General features: G+C 38.5%; 1 protein-coding gene across 5 annotated transcripts in view; it reads right to left on the reverse strand.

Annotated features, from left to right (window-relative positions):
• LOC135610276 (midasin-like) overlaps window positions 1–15,071 on the reverse strand; it is a 63,039-nt gene extending 47,968 nt beyond the window's left edge. For 4 of the 5 annotated variants that reach the window (XM_065104585.1, XM_065104586.1, XM_065104588.1 and 1 more), the window contains exons 1-16: window positions 14,826–15,071; window positions 14,422–14,726; window positions 11,808–11,892; window positions 10,624–10,898; window positions 10,344–10,544; window positions 10,076–10,224; window positions 9,337–9,446; window positions 9,140–9,259; window positions 4,450–4,528; window positions 1,192–1,314; window positions 1,019–1,118; window positions 838–940; window positions 625–759; window positions 492–548; window positions 237–413; window positions 17–142 (exon numbers count right to left, since the gene is read on the reverse strand). In XM_065104585.1, the coding sequence (XP_064960657.1) occupies window positions 17–142; window positions 237–413; window positions 492–548; window positions 625–759; window positions 838–940; window positions 1,019–1,118; window positions 1,192–1,314; window positions 4,450–4,528; window positions 9,140–9,259; window positions 9,337–9,446; window positions 10,076–10,224; window positions 10,344–10,544; window positions 10,624–10,898; window positions 11,808–11,892; window positions 14,422–14,726; window positions 14,826–14,930 (2,250 nt within the window). In that variant the 5' untranslated portion in view covers window positions 14,931–15,071. Of the gene's footprint in view, window positions 1–16; window positions 143–236; window positions 414–491; window positions 549–624; window positions 760–837; window positions 941–1,018; window positions 1,119–1,191; window positions 1,315–4,449; window positions 4,529–9,139; window positions 9,260–9,336; window positions 9,447–10,075; window positions 10,225–10,343; window positions 10,545–10,623; window positions 10,899–11,807; window positions 11,893–14,028; window positions 14,181–14,421; window positions 14,727–14,825 lie in introns of those variants that run through there. The other variant, XM_065104589.1, reaches the window with a different exon arrangement.
• Between the last annotated feature and the right edge of the window lie 757 nt (window positions 15,072–15,828).

Genomic DNA, 15,828 nt, shown 5'->3' on the forward strand with positions numbered 1-15,828 from the left:
GATAAGTGGTCAAGACCTTCTCGGAGAAGGTTCTGCAAAACAATTCCTTGAAATCTTGGTAAAGGGGAATGCATATTGAGCGTGCATCAGCGGGCTTATACCCCCCCAAAAGATCAGCAACATCACTTTGCTGGCTCAAATTCTGCACCAAGAAATATTTTTGTATAAGAATTACTAGCTAATACTAATGATAAAAGACTTAATAGAAATGGCAGATCGTCTTTTTTTTCACAGACCAACACAGTGAGTGGTTGTCCAAGTCTCATTGCCAGATTCTGCACAACTGTTGTCTTCCCAGTACCAGTTTCTCCAACTAGAAGAACAGGTTGATTGTGCTTAACAGAACAAGCAATCCTCTCAAGAACATGCAAGATACTGTGAATACCAACAAAAGGTCGACTTGGATGGAAGTTCTGGACAATAAAAAAAAGTATCAGATATAAAACCAAGAACATATATTAGATAGATATATTTTGAGTTATTGAACAAACTGCAATCTGAGTGAATGGGAGAACAACTCTTCCAACTCGTAGACCCGACCGTCCACTCTGCAATGAACCATTGATTATAAGCAGGACAACAAGCCGTGAAACAGAAAAACAGTAAGTGCCAAATAAGATAAACCTGAATGGTGGGCTTGTTAGGAGGATAAACATTTTCCACCTCTGGTAGAGGAACACCCCAAATCTTAGCAATTTCTCTCATCATCAACAGCCTTTTTTGTGAACAAGGGAGATAAGCAGCAAAAATATCGACAGCCTAGACCACACAGAACATCCAACATAAGTTTCAAAAGTTCATATCTTATAAAAGATGTATAGAGGAAGTAACGAAGACCTCTTGGTATATATCTTGACAATCAGTACTCAACAATCCAAAATTAGAGATGGTGATCTTAATATCCAAATCTGAGATTCTCTTGCACCATTTCAAAAGATCCCTAACAAAGTCAGCAGAAAAAATGAGTTACCAGGAATGACAAGGTATTGTTTTTCAGAAAGCCAGAGAGACTAATTACCTTAATGAAAACCTAGTTAAAGCACAAGATGAATCAACCCCACCACCCTGGGTTGCCCCCAATTGGGAGGAAGCAAAAGAGCGTGCTATTTCGTAAGTATCTGCAGCATTAGAAGCATTTAATAGAAGTCCACTCAGCAGGCACAAATAAATCGAATATAGAAAACAGCCTACCGATAAGCTTCGGGATAAGTGGTTCCAAACTTGGATACCACGCATTTACAGTATCTATCATATCTACACGATTAGCAGCTTTAACCAGCACTTTCCTCCATAAGGCACTGAATGAGAGCCTTCCTATGAAACAGAACCAAAGATGTACATGAGGTAACAACTCATATCTAGCAGTTACATTCTGTAACGTGGTTGTCTCCCATAACTACACAACAACACTCATAAAAACTCATTCCTGGAAACAATTTAGTCCAAAATGAGAAGCAATCAGGCTTAGAAGATCAGACACCAATGTGAAAACAAGTTTCCAGCTACAATATAATATCTGGTCAGACTACAGTACATTACCTGTTTACATAAATAAACACAAAACCAAACTAGAACGTAATTTAGAACTTCCAAACCAACATAAACCTAATCCACACGGAAGACTGAAAAGTAATTTGCAACATCAGTAACAGTACCAAGAAGTTATAGAGCACTTCCATATATAATGTGTGCCTGAGCCTAATCCTATCATCATTAAGAAAGGAAAAAATACCCTAGCATCGTTAAGCAAAGGAAGACAAGGTTATTAAAAGTTGTTCTCGCACAACAGGGCAGCAACATGATACTAAAGGAATTATAGAGCACTTCCATATATAACATGTGCCTGAGCCTAACCCTAGCATCATTAAGAAAGGAAAAAATTGGTTATTGCAAGTTGTTCTCCCACAACAGGGCAGTACCATGATACTAAAGACAGTCTGCCTCTACATGGCAACAACTATTGTACCAGCAACAGTAATATGAAAGAAATTATGAATAACCAAGTCGCCAATCAAGCATTACAAGATATGATAACATAATCAAACATAAGAAAGTTGGGGATCAGTGCATTATGCAAACTCCTCATTCTATATTCAGAGTACTGATCAAACATAGAACCAACAACCATAGATCCGGCACAGGAAGGTTTTACTAACAGCTTAGGACCAATTCAAAAAAAGATCAGAGATATGGCCATTTTCAAAATCAGAGAGAAAAATCGTCTACTTTAAATGCAATGTAAACTGAATGGAATTTTGAGTCTTAATGAGAGGCAATGCTTGTAATTCACTAGAAAATACCATGAATTTGAAGGCTCAGATTAAGGAATAAAACAATGGCATCTTCCTTCAGAGAGATATTGCACTCTAACAGGGTAGAGAGTTATCATTTCCTAAAAAAGTATTATCCAGTTTTATTAAAGACAATCAATGAAGATGGCGTTGAAGTCTACGAAATCAGTCAGGATAAGGAGGTTGGGCACGTGTTTATCCATGTCCCCTGGCAACCTCATGATCATCACACCTTGAAAAGCCGAATTTTATTTGTGCCATTGTTTCTAATTGAAAGAAAACCCGATTAATGCTACTTCCACAAGCCATCCATTTCTTTACACCTAAGCACAATCGTTCAAGCACCTAAAAAGTTCGAGATCTCTCCGGAATTTAAGCAACTAAAATTTGTTTCACACATTTTTCTAGAAGTGGTAGGTAACCGGTAGGCATTACCACTGTCCTAAAATAGCAGCCACCTTAATAACTACGGTAATTTAATAACCAGCAGACTACATGTAAAATAGCACCTTCAAGCATTTTGGGTAGGAAGCGACCATCATATTGGGTTTTTAGGGCCTGTATGAATTTGTATCAATTTGGGTTTATATCTAAAAGGTCCAACTCAGCTCAAAATACTAAGTAATATTTCTTAAAACAGTTAATATCATGTGAATTTCCACTTAAACATATTTTTGTAATGTTCATTTCAAGCAACATTGTCCATAGTCGCAATGGGTTCAAATTGTTTTATTCACTGTAAGACTGACACCCATTGGGTTTATGCTGGTGACAGTAGTTGCTATACTAGAGGGGAACAAATTCTTCAAAAGTGATTCTAAATGAAACCTAGATCATTGAAGTACAGTCGTGTAAAGGTCTATCAACATTTACAATTCCATTGGCAGTTTCAAGAACATAGTTAATTTCCCCCACATTTCACCCTAAAGTACTGTCAAGATGGAAGGCACAAAAGTTTCCAGAATTTGGTAAAATTCAAAAAACTAGTAATTACAAAGCAACGATGAATTGACAGATCCCTCTGCCTTTCTAGCCCATCATAGAATGCATTAGCATTAAAAAAAGGCCAGTTCATGCGACTCCGATCAATCGCCCTCAGAAAAGAAATGTATATAGCCTTACCCCAACAAGCAAGGAGGATGTTTTCATTATGCATGCCCTGGTGACCAAAGTTGCACAGAAGCAGCCTAGTACTGTGGCCTAGCACACAACCTTCCAGCAATGCAGAGAATGAATAAGAAGCCTTAACCCAACAAGAAAAAAGTTTGTCCCCTGGCTTCCACCTTGGTCACTCAAGTATAAAGGATCAACCTTAATATGGCACCACAGAAAACTTTGACACAACCTAATAATTGCCAAGGGACCAGCATAAAGCTGGTTAAACATTAAACTAAAATGTTACAGATGCTGATGAGTGATAAGTAGCAAAATGCGAAACCGACTAATAATCTTTAATAAGACATCACCTATTTCCTAGTCTACTAAAAAATAACTAAAGTAACCTAAAAGTAGTCCAATAATCAGTCATACAAGAGGCAATATCACTAACAATTCCTGAACAAGGTTGTCCGCATCATCGATATAGGTCTAAATGGTACATACCAATTAATGTAAGGCAAAGGACCTGCATACGAATTTCATTGAAAAGAAGCAACCTGTTTTACCATTATTAATTGACAATAAGTTTAACAACATCACACAATACAGGTATTAAAAAGGTTTGAAAATGTAGGGATTGGTTATAATCGACATATAATGAGCACATGAGATCAAATACCAGTACAGAGGGATTGGTTGATAACACTTGGTATATATGAGATTACTAGAAGAAGAAAGAAATAACAAAGCCATAACACCACCAACTACTTGAGATTGCCTACACAAAGCTTTTTCCACAATTTAGGCCTGTTCAGGTCAACATCACTAATTCACACGTAAATATGTAATTTATGTCTTTTGAAAGGGAAGAATACAATATTACTCAAATGTATATCCACCTATACACCAAGCATGAATCAAACATACATAATTTTATATGTCAGAAAGATCTTTAAAAGCGAAATAGAAAGTTCAAACTGCAACATACAATAATCGAAAAATCTCGATTCTTATTAAATAGATAATCAAAAGCCTTATTCTAAATCAAAACCTGCATTACCTTTAATCTCATGAGAAACTTCATGCTTTGAGGTTGATATTGTCCCGAACAAACGAAAGTTTTCACTTACACTAATTGCCTGTGCAAATCAACACACATCAATGAAAAACAAATAAATTGAATGCAAGAGCCAAGTATGTATTGCCTATATATCAACATGATAAGTGAGATAATTCGAATAGACAAAATCTAATTCCTAATTTGTGGCATCAAAATGAATCACATCAACTGCGGCAAAGCTGGTACTAGAGCCTATCTAGTCTCATAATATACTGATCAAGAAGAAAATTTTTAACAAGCAACATGTACGTGTGGAGCTTGCTTAAATATCTGCCACAACAGAACTACCGTATAAAAGATGATATGTCACATGTAACATGATTGAATTTATCTGTGTCTGGTTCACCAGAAATGATACGGAACTCAGAATTGGGTTTCAAAATGCCTTAAACTTGAAAAAAAGGTTGATTTCAGTAGAGAGAGATCTAAAGTCAATTAATGGGAAAGTGGGAAGGGCCAATATTTAGATTCACTTTGGTGTAGTCCACTTACATTGACACACTTGCAAAAGTTCAAGTCCATGAAACTCACTTCAAATTCCATGAGACTCACTTCAATGTTGATTTCTACCTTTGGAATGGATATGGAGTTCAAACCAAATCTATTGATTAGGACTCATATAGAGTGGAAGAAGCTTTTCTCAATATAACATAGACAAAATGCAGATAAGATACTTTATTCTATCGCAAGGAATTCAATTTCGAGTATGAGACCCACACTTGGTTCGTAGCCGACAGGTACGGATCCGATCCATGCTGGCATACTGACACACTATGTACCAAGGGACCGACCAATTTATTATAGAATAGTGATTTAAAAAGCACTAGGGGCCAAGATCCCAAAATGCTCGAGGTGCTAGGTGCTCGCTCGAGCGAAGCAAAGCACTCTGACAGTGAAACTTTAGAATGGGGAGAAAATAATTGTTAAGAGGGGGTGAAGAGAACTGTAAATAGGGGGAGAAATAGTCAATGAAAATGGAACTTTTGAACGACAGCGATGGCGGCAGAGGAAACTGCGGACGATAGCAGCGATGGAAGCAGACTGTCACGAACAGTTATTGCGCACCCGCAACAACTTCGTTCAACGAACCGTTTGTCGCTCTTGCATATATGTACAGAGGCTTGGTAGCACGTTTTGCCTTGGTTTTGTGTGCTTTTACTTGTAAAAATGTAAGTTCGAACAGGTTGCAGTGCTACAGTGCGACCGCTCACCGCGCCGGGCAAAACAGCCCCAAAATGGCTCCACTTTCACGTGCCACGACCTGTTTTCTGCAGACCATTGCTGCACACGAAACTTCAACCATCTCAACACCCTGGAACCACCTGGGTGGCACCATGGGGGATGGGGCTTCGGTATAGTGTCGGGCGTTGATCAATCTTCATAAGTTCACACGTTTCTTGACGGGAACTTGCCTTCACGTCCGACACCCGGTGAGCAATTGTTTGTGGACTTGCAACTATCTGTTTAACCTTCTAAGGTCCTTGTTTTCCTCCTTTCTCTCTTTTCTCTCATGCACCCAGAGTGCTCGCTAAATTGCTTGTAAAGCTTCCCTTTTCGCAAAACGTCGGGACTTATCCGCCGCACGTTCTTGAACTAATCAACTTTCTCTTTTACAGGTCTTTCAGGACCTGAGTGAGGTTGTAAATTGGCTGACCCTTTGCGGACGCATATCGCAAGGGTGCGTCACGACTTAGGCAATCCCAACTAGGTTCGAGAAGTTGGCGCAAGGGTGCTTCACGACTTACGCAACTCAAGCTAAGTTTGTGACTTTGCCACAAGGGTGTCTCATGGCTTAGACAATTCTAGCTAAATCCGTGATAAAACGGCGACGTTGTGGGCGGAGGAAGCTTTAGAGGTGTCCATCGGTGGCGAAGGAAACTACGGTCCTCTCCCTCGACGATGGAAGGAGCTGCACACAGAAGCAACGATGGCAGAAGGAAGCTACGAATGAAGGCTAGGTCGTTGGACCCGTTCGTCAACGATAGATGAAGCCTCGGTCCACTGCATCTGCGACAGAAAGCATCGACGGCAAAGCATCGACGGTGGAGGCAGAAGCTGCGCTAGAGTTGATGGCTCAAGGTCGCACAGGGGTACGAGGGGTGGCTTTTGCGGGTAAGAAAGCTAACCTTAAAAGTCTAGTTCGATTGCTTCATTTGAACCGAGCGCTCGGGCGAGCGCCCAACGCTTGGGTTCAGGCAAGCACCCAGGTGGCGCTTTACTGAAGCGCGCCGCCAAGTCCACTCTTAAGGCACTCGAGCCGAGCCTCGCACAAGCACCTAGGCGAGCGCCCAAACGCCTATTTAAACCACTGCTATAGAAGGGAGAACAAAGGAGGGAGGAAGGGAGGAGGAGAAAGATGCAGATGCAAAAGAAGCAAAAGAAGAAGCATTAGTGGTAGAAGAAAAATAAGGGAGAGGTGTCGGAGGAGGAGAAGAGGAGGCAGAGATGGAGATGGGGGAGAAGCGAGACGATGGAGAAGTAATGGTTTAGTGGCAAACAACAGGCATACATGAGCGAGCAAGTGGCATGCAGGCGATAGGCAAGGACCTACAGGCAACTCCCAAAGCTTTTGAGAGGATGTTGTGTGAGATAACATAGGGTTTTTAAATAATGATAATAGAGTGGCTTGGACAGTCCGAAAAGAGACAGCCAGCAGGCTCTTGCTCGGACCGATAAGTAGTGTCAATATGAACTAATCAGACGAAATAGTATTCTTTGCTCTAGATTAAGTACCAAAGAGACAATCTTTGGCCATACAAAAAAAAAGTAGATGATTTTTAAAATATATTTTCCCTCCGTCTATTCCTTATTTTTCCCATTGTTCCCATTGTCAAGATGTTTGTGCCCACACCACAACACACAGATCCCAACCTATAGCATATACGGTGTCGCTGAATAAGTTCGTGAACCAATCATAATCTTAAAGCAATTAGATGCAATTTACAGTTACAAACAATTAAATTACATGGGACATTACCTAAGATTGTACTAATACATGAGTGAGCAAATGCAAATGACATAGAATGAATATTAAACTAAAGGTGGTGGCGCCTTCTATCATAGACCTCTTCAATTTTGTTTGTTGTATATTTAAGTCCCAAAGCAACACATAGAAAGAAGGAGAATAGAAATTTGTACCACATATATACAGAAGTGCAAACAGTCTATACCAAATAACCAATCATCACTGCAGCCTTATTGTACTTTTTTTAATTATCATTGATTACCCATCTTTTGGTTTGTTTTGACTGATAAGTCTTGTTTCTTAATATATCTGAACTTCCAGGGTAAAGACCTCACCTCATCCCTGTGCCGGTCATAATCATTTAGTATTTCCAATATTTTGAGCCACAGTTTACACAGTATAGAGAGAGAAGCAAAGTCACTATAATATTGCATGGTGTGAGAAAAATGCCATTACAAGCAAAAGTTAGTTCATGGACACATCTTATATAGAGAAACATTGACAAATCTATCGTAATGCAAATGTATTAGAAAAATGCTTAATCATTATTGACCTTGTTGTATTCCAATACCAACCGAATATACATAAAATCAGTATTGTTGCTTTACAGTTGAAAAAAAAGGAAACATGAGAAGAACCACAAAATTCAATAATTCATCTTCGTCCTACTCGTGTCAAATCTTCCAACACCTTCATAATATTCACTTCATAAGTTCCTCATCAGAATTGAATATTTTATCATCAACACACACTGCAATATGTTTGCATTGAGGAAAACTAGTCTATGAAATAGTTTCAATTATCTAGTATCTAGCAAAAAACATGCTCCATCATCATAGATTAATATATCACTGCAACACCAGAAACTCATTATAGTCATCAACAAAAAGTAAATATCCAAAGATAAAAGATAAAATATCACATTATAAGATAGAAGCTAAACACACACAATAACAAAACCAATTTATCAATTAAGATTTAGTTATCCTTACCCCATTTTGAGCATGAAAGAAAATCATTACAAATCAAAAACTCAACACATCAAAATTCTCATTAACACAGAAGCCATTTGTACATAACAGGTCCTACAACAAATTAGAAGTATCTAGCCTAGAACAAACCAGAATAGACATAAGGATCTATGCAGTCACCTTGAATTGTTAGTAGAGATATCGTAGTCCAATAAAATGAATTGATAAAATTATTATGTAGCTTTATTTAAGACAACTCTCTAGTCTGTGGATGATAATTTGCAACATTGATATGCTCAGTAGTCAGTACTATAATTAACATGTCATCATATTTGATATTCTGCCATTCATTTGTTCAAAAATATAATGAAAAAATTAACATATATGTATGAAAATGTGTTGGAAGACCCACACAGTTTATTTCTTGAAACATTGTTAAAGTAAACAACTAGAATTTTTTTAGTTATAAATTGCGAGTATGTTCTTGTGTCGAAGATAAATTGTGATTACTGGCCTGATTCAATGTGATCACTGCTTGCTATTTATAACATTGTGCAGAACAGCATAATTGCACAAGCACGTGAATTTGCAACTAATCCACAAGATGAAGTTTTACATGAAAGGGAAATAACCACTGAGTAGGACAAAATATAAACCATTTCTTTGGAAAAAATTCACAGAGAAAAAAAATTACCTCCCCATGACCAGTTATAAAAGTAGTGGAACCTTCCAATAACGGCAATATGATTGATTGTACTTCACTTGGTGCTTTGTCTATGTCTTCAAAAGTAACCCAATATCCTTTTAGAATGGCCTATTAAAAGAACAATCATGAAGAATGTTCGAACAACATAAATAATTGTCTGCCCTAATTCTTAACATAAAACAAACCTGGGTAAGTGAACCAGGATGCCACCGAAATTCACCAGGTTGGTCAGCACAAATGTAATTCCCAATCAATGTTTTGCTATCCATTTGTTCATCAGTGTGAATGAACAAAACTAAACAATCACAAAAATTGTAGAAAAATTACCAAATCAGCAAATAGCAAATCCCATAATAGAGTATACATCAGCATCATATTCAATATCATAGATGGTGAACAAATGATACTGTTTGACCTCCCCCATATCCCATCGATTTACCACCACAATTTAAAAAAGAGTATACAAGTGTGCATCTCTTCTCAGAGTATTTCAAATGCAACTGATAGCATTTTAATTACTGGGAACTTTGGACGTAAATGAAGCAAGATGATATAAGCAATCACTTGGATTTTGCACATTAATCAATTTGATATTACACACATTTGAAAGTAACTACATCTCCCTCCTTCTTTGTCCCTTATGTGGGGCTTATTATAGTTTATTCCAAAAAAGAAATTTAAATTGCAAGTAACACAAATATTATATCACATGTAATCCACATATATGCAACTACTCTGATATGATAATATACATCACAAATACCCAAGCTAATTCAGTCCAAAGCAGAAACTCTTTAAGTGCATGATGAAGTTGACATTATGTTTTTGCACGTAACTTATGATCCCAAAACCATGAATCTCTCAAATCTTGTTTCTCAGTTTGATGAATGGAAGAGTAGAACTTGAAAAACATGAATTGAGTACCTTGATTTTCACTCATCTCTGCCAACCTATTAATTAGAGCAGTTTTTCCGGCACCTGGTGGGCCATGGAGAAGTATTGGCCACTTTTGACTTACAGACATCAGAATCATCTCATAACTCCTCTTAACTGTGGAAGTCAAGACAAAGGGGCTTCCAGGCACAACAACAAAAGAACAAGTAGAAACAGCTAAAATATAAGAAACAGCACTGTTTGCATAAAAAAATTAATAATATTGCTCTGCATCCAGGAATTATGAAACACCACATACCATGGAACCCTGTTCTGGCAACCCCTCATTTTAGACTCAATCTCAAAAGAATTTGATGATGGAACTAGAAAATCACAGTCAGACTCAAGCAATTGACTAAAATTATCAATTCCAACAGAAGAGCTGTCCTTTTCTGCTTCAACTGTTTGGAAATAACAGCCAGCCTTTTCTAATGAAGTGTCCTCACAGAACTCCTCAAACCTATATGCACAATTAGTAACATAAAGATGGTTACATGCTAACTATCTTGTGTATCAGCGAAAACACTTAAAAGACTTACCTAAGTAAGCATGCAAAAGCTTCATCTGAACCGAGGCCAAAATTTTCAATAGCCCTATCACTTATTTTTAGAGCAATAGAGAGAATTTGAATCCCACACCATCTTATGTCAAGTGCATTATGTAGCTGTAATGAAGCACAAACTGACAAAAGATATGAAGTCTGCTGCATGAGGTCTAAGAAACAGGTCCAATCCCATAGTTCAGAGAATACTGTAGGTTCCATCACCAAAAAACGATAGGATACACGAATTGCACCAAGCAGTTGGTTCTCACCCTGAGATTACAAAGGCAATTGTGAAGCACTGTAAATAAGAAAAATCAAACAGTCATGCTTAAAAACATCTACAAAACTATGAACCAATGAGAATCAGAAAATCAAAAAAATTGTTAAGGCATAGCACTATGTCATACCACAAATATAAGATATGTAAAATGTCAAAAAAACACACCACATGATACCAGTTTTCATGTGATAAGAAATAACTTGTGATTTGTGAACATCATGAATGTCACAACTGAATTTATGCTGGAAAACAATATTGATAACCAGAAAGCTTTGGTCACTGGAAGTCAATGAAAATTGCTAACAAGGTAAACAACAAAACCCAGAGCCTTGTCCCATAGTACCAAAGCATCTCAGGAAGTTCACACCAAAGAATCTTCCAAACATCCTATATTGCAAAAAGAAGAATCTTTCACATAATTAAACCAATTTAAAATACACATTTACAGGTTGAATAAAAAATACAACTAGCAAAAAAACCAATATCATGATTGATAGAATGGACAATTTTCATGTAAGAATGGACAATTTCATGATTGATAGAAAAACCAATATCAATTTCTAGAGACGGTGTAGAAATGCTAGCAAAAAAAAAGATGGGAAAAGAAAATTTTCCACAAAATTCAAAGACCAACTGGAAGATAGAAAACATGAAAATTTTTTAGTGTTTAAACTTTTAAGGACAAACAACCAGTTAGCAGGTCATTCATATTTTGTACTTAAAATGACAACTATATGAGGCTTGCTAAAGCACCACAATGTAAAGTATCTAGAACTTGAAAACCAACAATGATAGCATGTAACCAACTAAAGCATTTAGCTTAGGAACAACTCAACTAGGACACTAAAACTTTATGTTTAAGAAAAGAACTGCAGTCCACAAAGCATCAAAAACAATACCTTCTCTGAGAGCTGTGAAGAAAAACCCACCAACTGAAGGCGTACGAATGGTTGAGGAGAAAATTTGAAATAATTCAAGACGCATCTACAACAGATAACATGATGATTCAGTACATCAATTGCAGATTAAAAAAGGTTGGATGCACTGACCACACCAACAACCATTGCATTAAAGTTCAACCAAATGATAGACAGCGGGGAAAACAAAATACAAAAGATCCTATTAGTTAACTTCCTGCAGTCTGCATACACATTGTAGTTATGATAGACATTTAAATGTATCATTACCTAATCAAACCTAAAATAAGTAAATAAGTCACTAAGAACGCAGATCAGAGTAGTGCAACCCTAGCAACATTGCAACATCGGATAGATGCTACTACAGGGAAAGGATGCAGTATCTTGTTAAACTAAGGATCAAAGATCAAAGTTTCTCAATGTACTGGCTCATATTTACTACTCCAAGCATGAAAGGAGCCACAGTCTGCCACTTCTCAAAAAAGTCTGCTCCAGTCCGTTATTTCTTTTTTAAAACTGCCTCTTTAAAAGAGACATGCTGCTCTGGAATAACAGATGTGAGACCCTAATCACGTCTCTCCCAACCAACGCAAGACCCCTCAAACCTCATGCCGCCGCTGCCAAACTGCCTGGTCTTCCATCCTACTCACTCCTCCTCCACCACCACCCCTATCTATGCCGATACTCAAGTACGAACAGGACAAGTACCAGTGCAGCCTGGGACCCGTGTAGCACCAATATCCGGAACTTCAAACCTTGCTGACGATCCAACTTCAAAATGAGCATGCAGTACATATACCTCAATTTGAACTACTAAAGTTGTTCTATAACGATGATTAGTGTTTCTCATTCATATCATGTGAACCAAGTACCAACTCCATTTCATCAAGCATTGTTACTGTTGAAGGAAAATTACAAGTATCTGCTCCATGATGTGACGCCTCAATTCTAGAACAGCATTCACAGAATCAATTGCACATCCAAACCAATACAAGTTACTTTCCATGTGGCATGCCAAGATGATTTTAACATAGTAAAACTACTACATAAAAAGCGCATCAAAAGGCAAATAATTCATAATGAAAAGCACCCACATCAAAGTTCTCCAGCCAATAGATCTTTTTGTTTATCAGAATAACATCTATAAGAAACTGCTCAAGCATCTTCCTAAACAAAAATGTAGAAGGGGAGTGGTGTATAAAACAAGATGAGCTGACTACGGGCAATAAGCATATTGAGTTAGATGATGAAAAGACTGTATGTCCAATTTCCTGTGTCACTGTCTATCAGACCAAGTTGTGAAAATTGGCATTAGATTGAACCTAGTACTATGTGTGGATGATTGGAGTTAAGAAGGAATGGTTAACTACAAGGACAGCGGGAACAAGAAGCATACATCCATACAGAGCTACCAATGGGTCGTGGACCTCAGATGTCACACACTAGGGAATAATTTTGTGTTCCATTGAGACTTAACACAAACACCTAGTAAAGCAGAAGGGGCTATTGTGATACATGAGGCAAGAATGTTCCCTAGATATTAACACGAGCTTAAGCATTTTGGACTACATAAGAAAAAGGCCCATATTTGAAGAGCCTAAACCATGGTTCGCCTTACTGGTCCGTACCGGTGTACCGACCAGCTACCAATATGGTACATATAAAGCTATACCAAGTCATACCGAACATACTGACACATGGTACATGAGGACATCCAATGTACCGCCCCTACTGATCCTCATTCAGACTGATACATGCTGCCCGTACCGAGCAGTACGTCACGGTACGATGAACCTTGCTTCAAACTGTCTTAATATTCTTCCTAAAGACAACTAAAGGTAGTTGTCCTAATGATCAAATTTCCTCTAAAATAGCCACTAATAAAAAACTAAAACTCAAATGTCAAATCCTTGAAGCAGCATCACTCAACCTGCAAAAATTAACCTCCACTAAAGCTCAAAGTACACCAATTCGAAGCCTCAATCTGAAGATAATTACGATTCATATTGATCACCATATCATGTTAGGGAGATCCACCCTATTTTAAGAGTACGCTGACATTATGAGAGCTTCAAATGGAATAAAACACATGGTGCTCAATTTCAATCAACATGAAAGAATCTAGTTGAGGCGACAAGTGAAAATATACACTTGGCAATAGGTTGAGGGAAAGAATATAGAAACTAATATTTCATGTCAGTACCTTTGAACACAAACCAGGGATGGGGCTTGAGAATCTAAATCATTCCTGCCCAGAAACATTCAGTGCTCGACAGCGTCCATATTCCAGCTCATATGAAATGAACAGAAGCGGTAACACGTGCGCACAAACAAACAACCATTGATTGGAAAAGTGCTTCTTGTAAAACTCTGTTTCTTTGGAAAGCACTTCCTGGAATTCACTACGCTTAATCCAAGTCATTTTTATGTTTATTATGATTCTAGATCATTGTACATCGACAATCAACATTTCATGACATGCCTACAACGAAAACATGCAAACTCTAACAACTATTATAACAAAGAAATTCGCTCATTTCTATCAAGAACTAAGTCTTTCGAAAGAAGATAAAATGCACGCGACGAAATGAATAACCTCAACAAAAATGGTGCCAAGTCTAGCGCCCGACACAAGGCCAACGATGCCAGCTCATGAAGCCTCAAACCCCTCCCTCTGGTGACATAAAAATCGATCACGTGCAAATCGTCCTCTCCGACGTCGTCAGAATCCTCCTCGGACACCGACTCCAGGCAAGGGACGGCACGAAGCTTCGCCACAGCCCTGTCGGCAATCCTGCGACAGAGTGGGCGGAAACATCCGATGATCGGAATCGTGTAGGCTGGATGAAGAAACGGCTCAGCCATCGCTGCCACGACATCGTCCGCAGTGGCAGCTCCGCCCTGCGGAAGAATCAAGAACGTTACAATCAAGAACGTAGCACTAATCAAGAACGCGCCAGAATCAAGAACGATATCCGAAGATAGGGAAGAGGAGGTCACCTTTTGATGGAGAGCGAATAGCTTGGGATCGGAGCGGAGAGCAGGGCAACGAGAGAGGAGCCGTTTGAAGGCGGATTCGCAGGAGAAGCTCCCGTCGTACGACATGTTTGACGACGGCGGAAACCCCCTGAGGCGGCAGAGGGAAGCAGAGGTCGAGGAATGGAAGTTAACGTTTGGAAGGTGGTCGCTGAGGCGGTGAAATCGGGGGTTTATAGCGGCCAAGGTCGGTCGCGTTTTAGGGTTTTAGGCGGCAACGTAAAAGGAGATCAAAGGTGGGCTCAAAGGAAACCCCTGGCCGGAGTTCCGCGGTTCGACTCGGCTGACTCGGAGAAAAATCCCGGGCGGATCGCGGCCGAGGTTATTGGCGCCTCGCTGCTGTAGGGTTTACCTGTCTTGATTAGGCCAGGCAACGCACGATTCCTCCACAAAATCTAGTGGTCTGGACTGAAGAGGACACGTCGGACTGTCACAGGAAAGGGGCAACCGGTGTTCCCTGCATTTGCACAGACTGGTGATCTGCACTGTATGAATGCTTGAATTAGCGGTAGCCCTATCAGAATAACACGATAATTTCTTGAATAATAATCTTGCGTTTGTTATCTTAACAAGATAACTTCGAAATACAATTAGATAAATGCTTGACGTAAAAGAATGTGATGCGAATATGTTTTTGCGAATTATCACCTGAATCGTCAGATGTACGTCTAATGAATTCTTGCTATTAAATTATTAATGCACCGGAGAGGATTACCATTTTGTTAGCTCGGTCGAGTATGATTACAACTTCTCTTTTTGTGTTTAGATACAAAACTAAAAAATGGTATGTTGTTTCTAAGTCTTGGGCTTCTGTTTTGGGCGTCTTGTTCATCTTCCATCTACGTTATTTATTTTCATTAAAATAAAAGTTTTAGGTTTTTTTCCCATGACATATTGTCATTTTAAATTCAAATTGTGCATCACATATATTAAATTATTCATTTAATTTTGATGTAAATATTTTTTA

This window comes from Musa acuminata, chromosome BXJ2-4, assembly GCF_036884655.1.
Source record: "Musa acuminata AAA Group cultivar baxijiao chromosome BXJ2-4, Cavendish_Baxijiao_AAA, whole genome shotgun sequence".
NCBI lineage: Eukaryota > Viridiplantae > Streptophyta > Magnoliopsida > Zingiberales > Musaceae > Musa > Musa acuminata.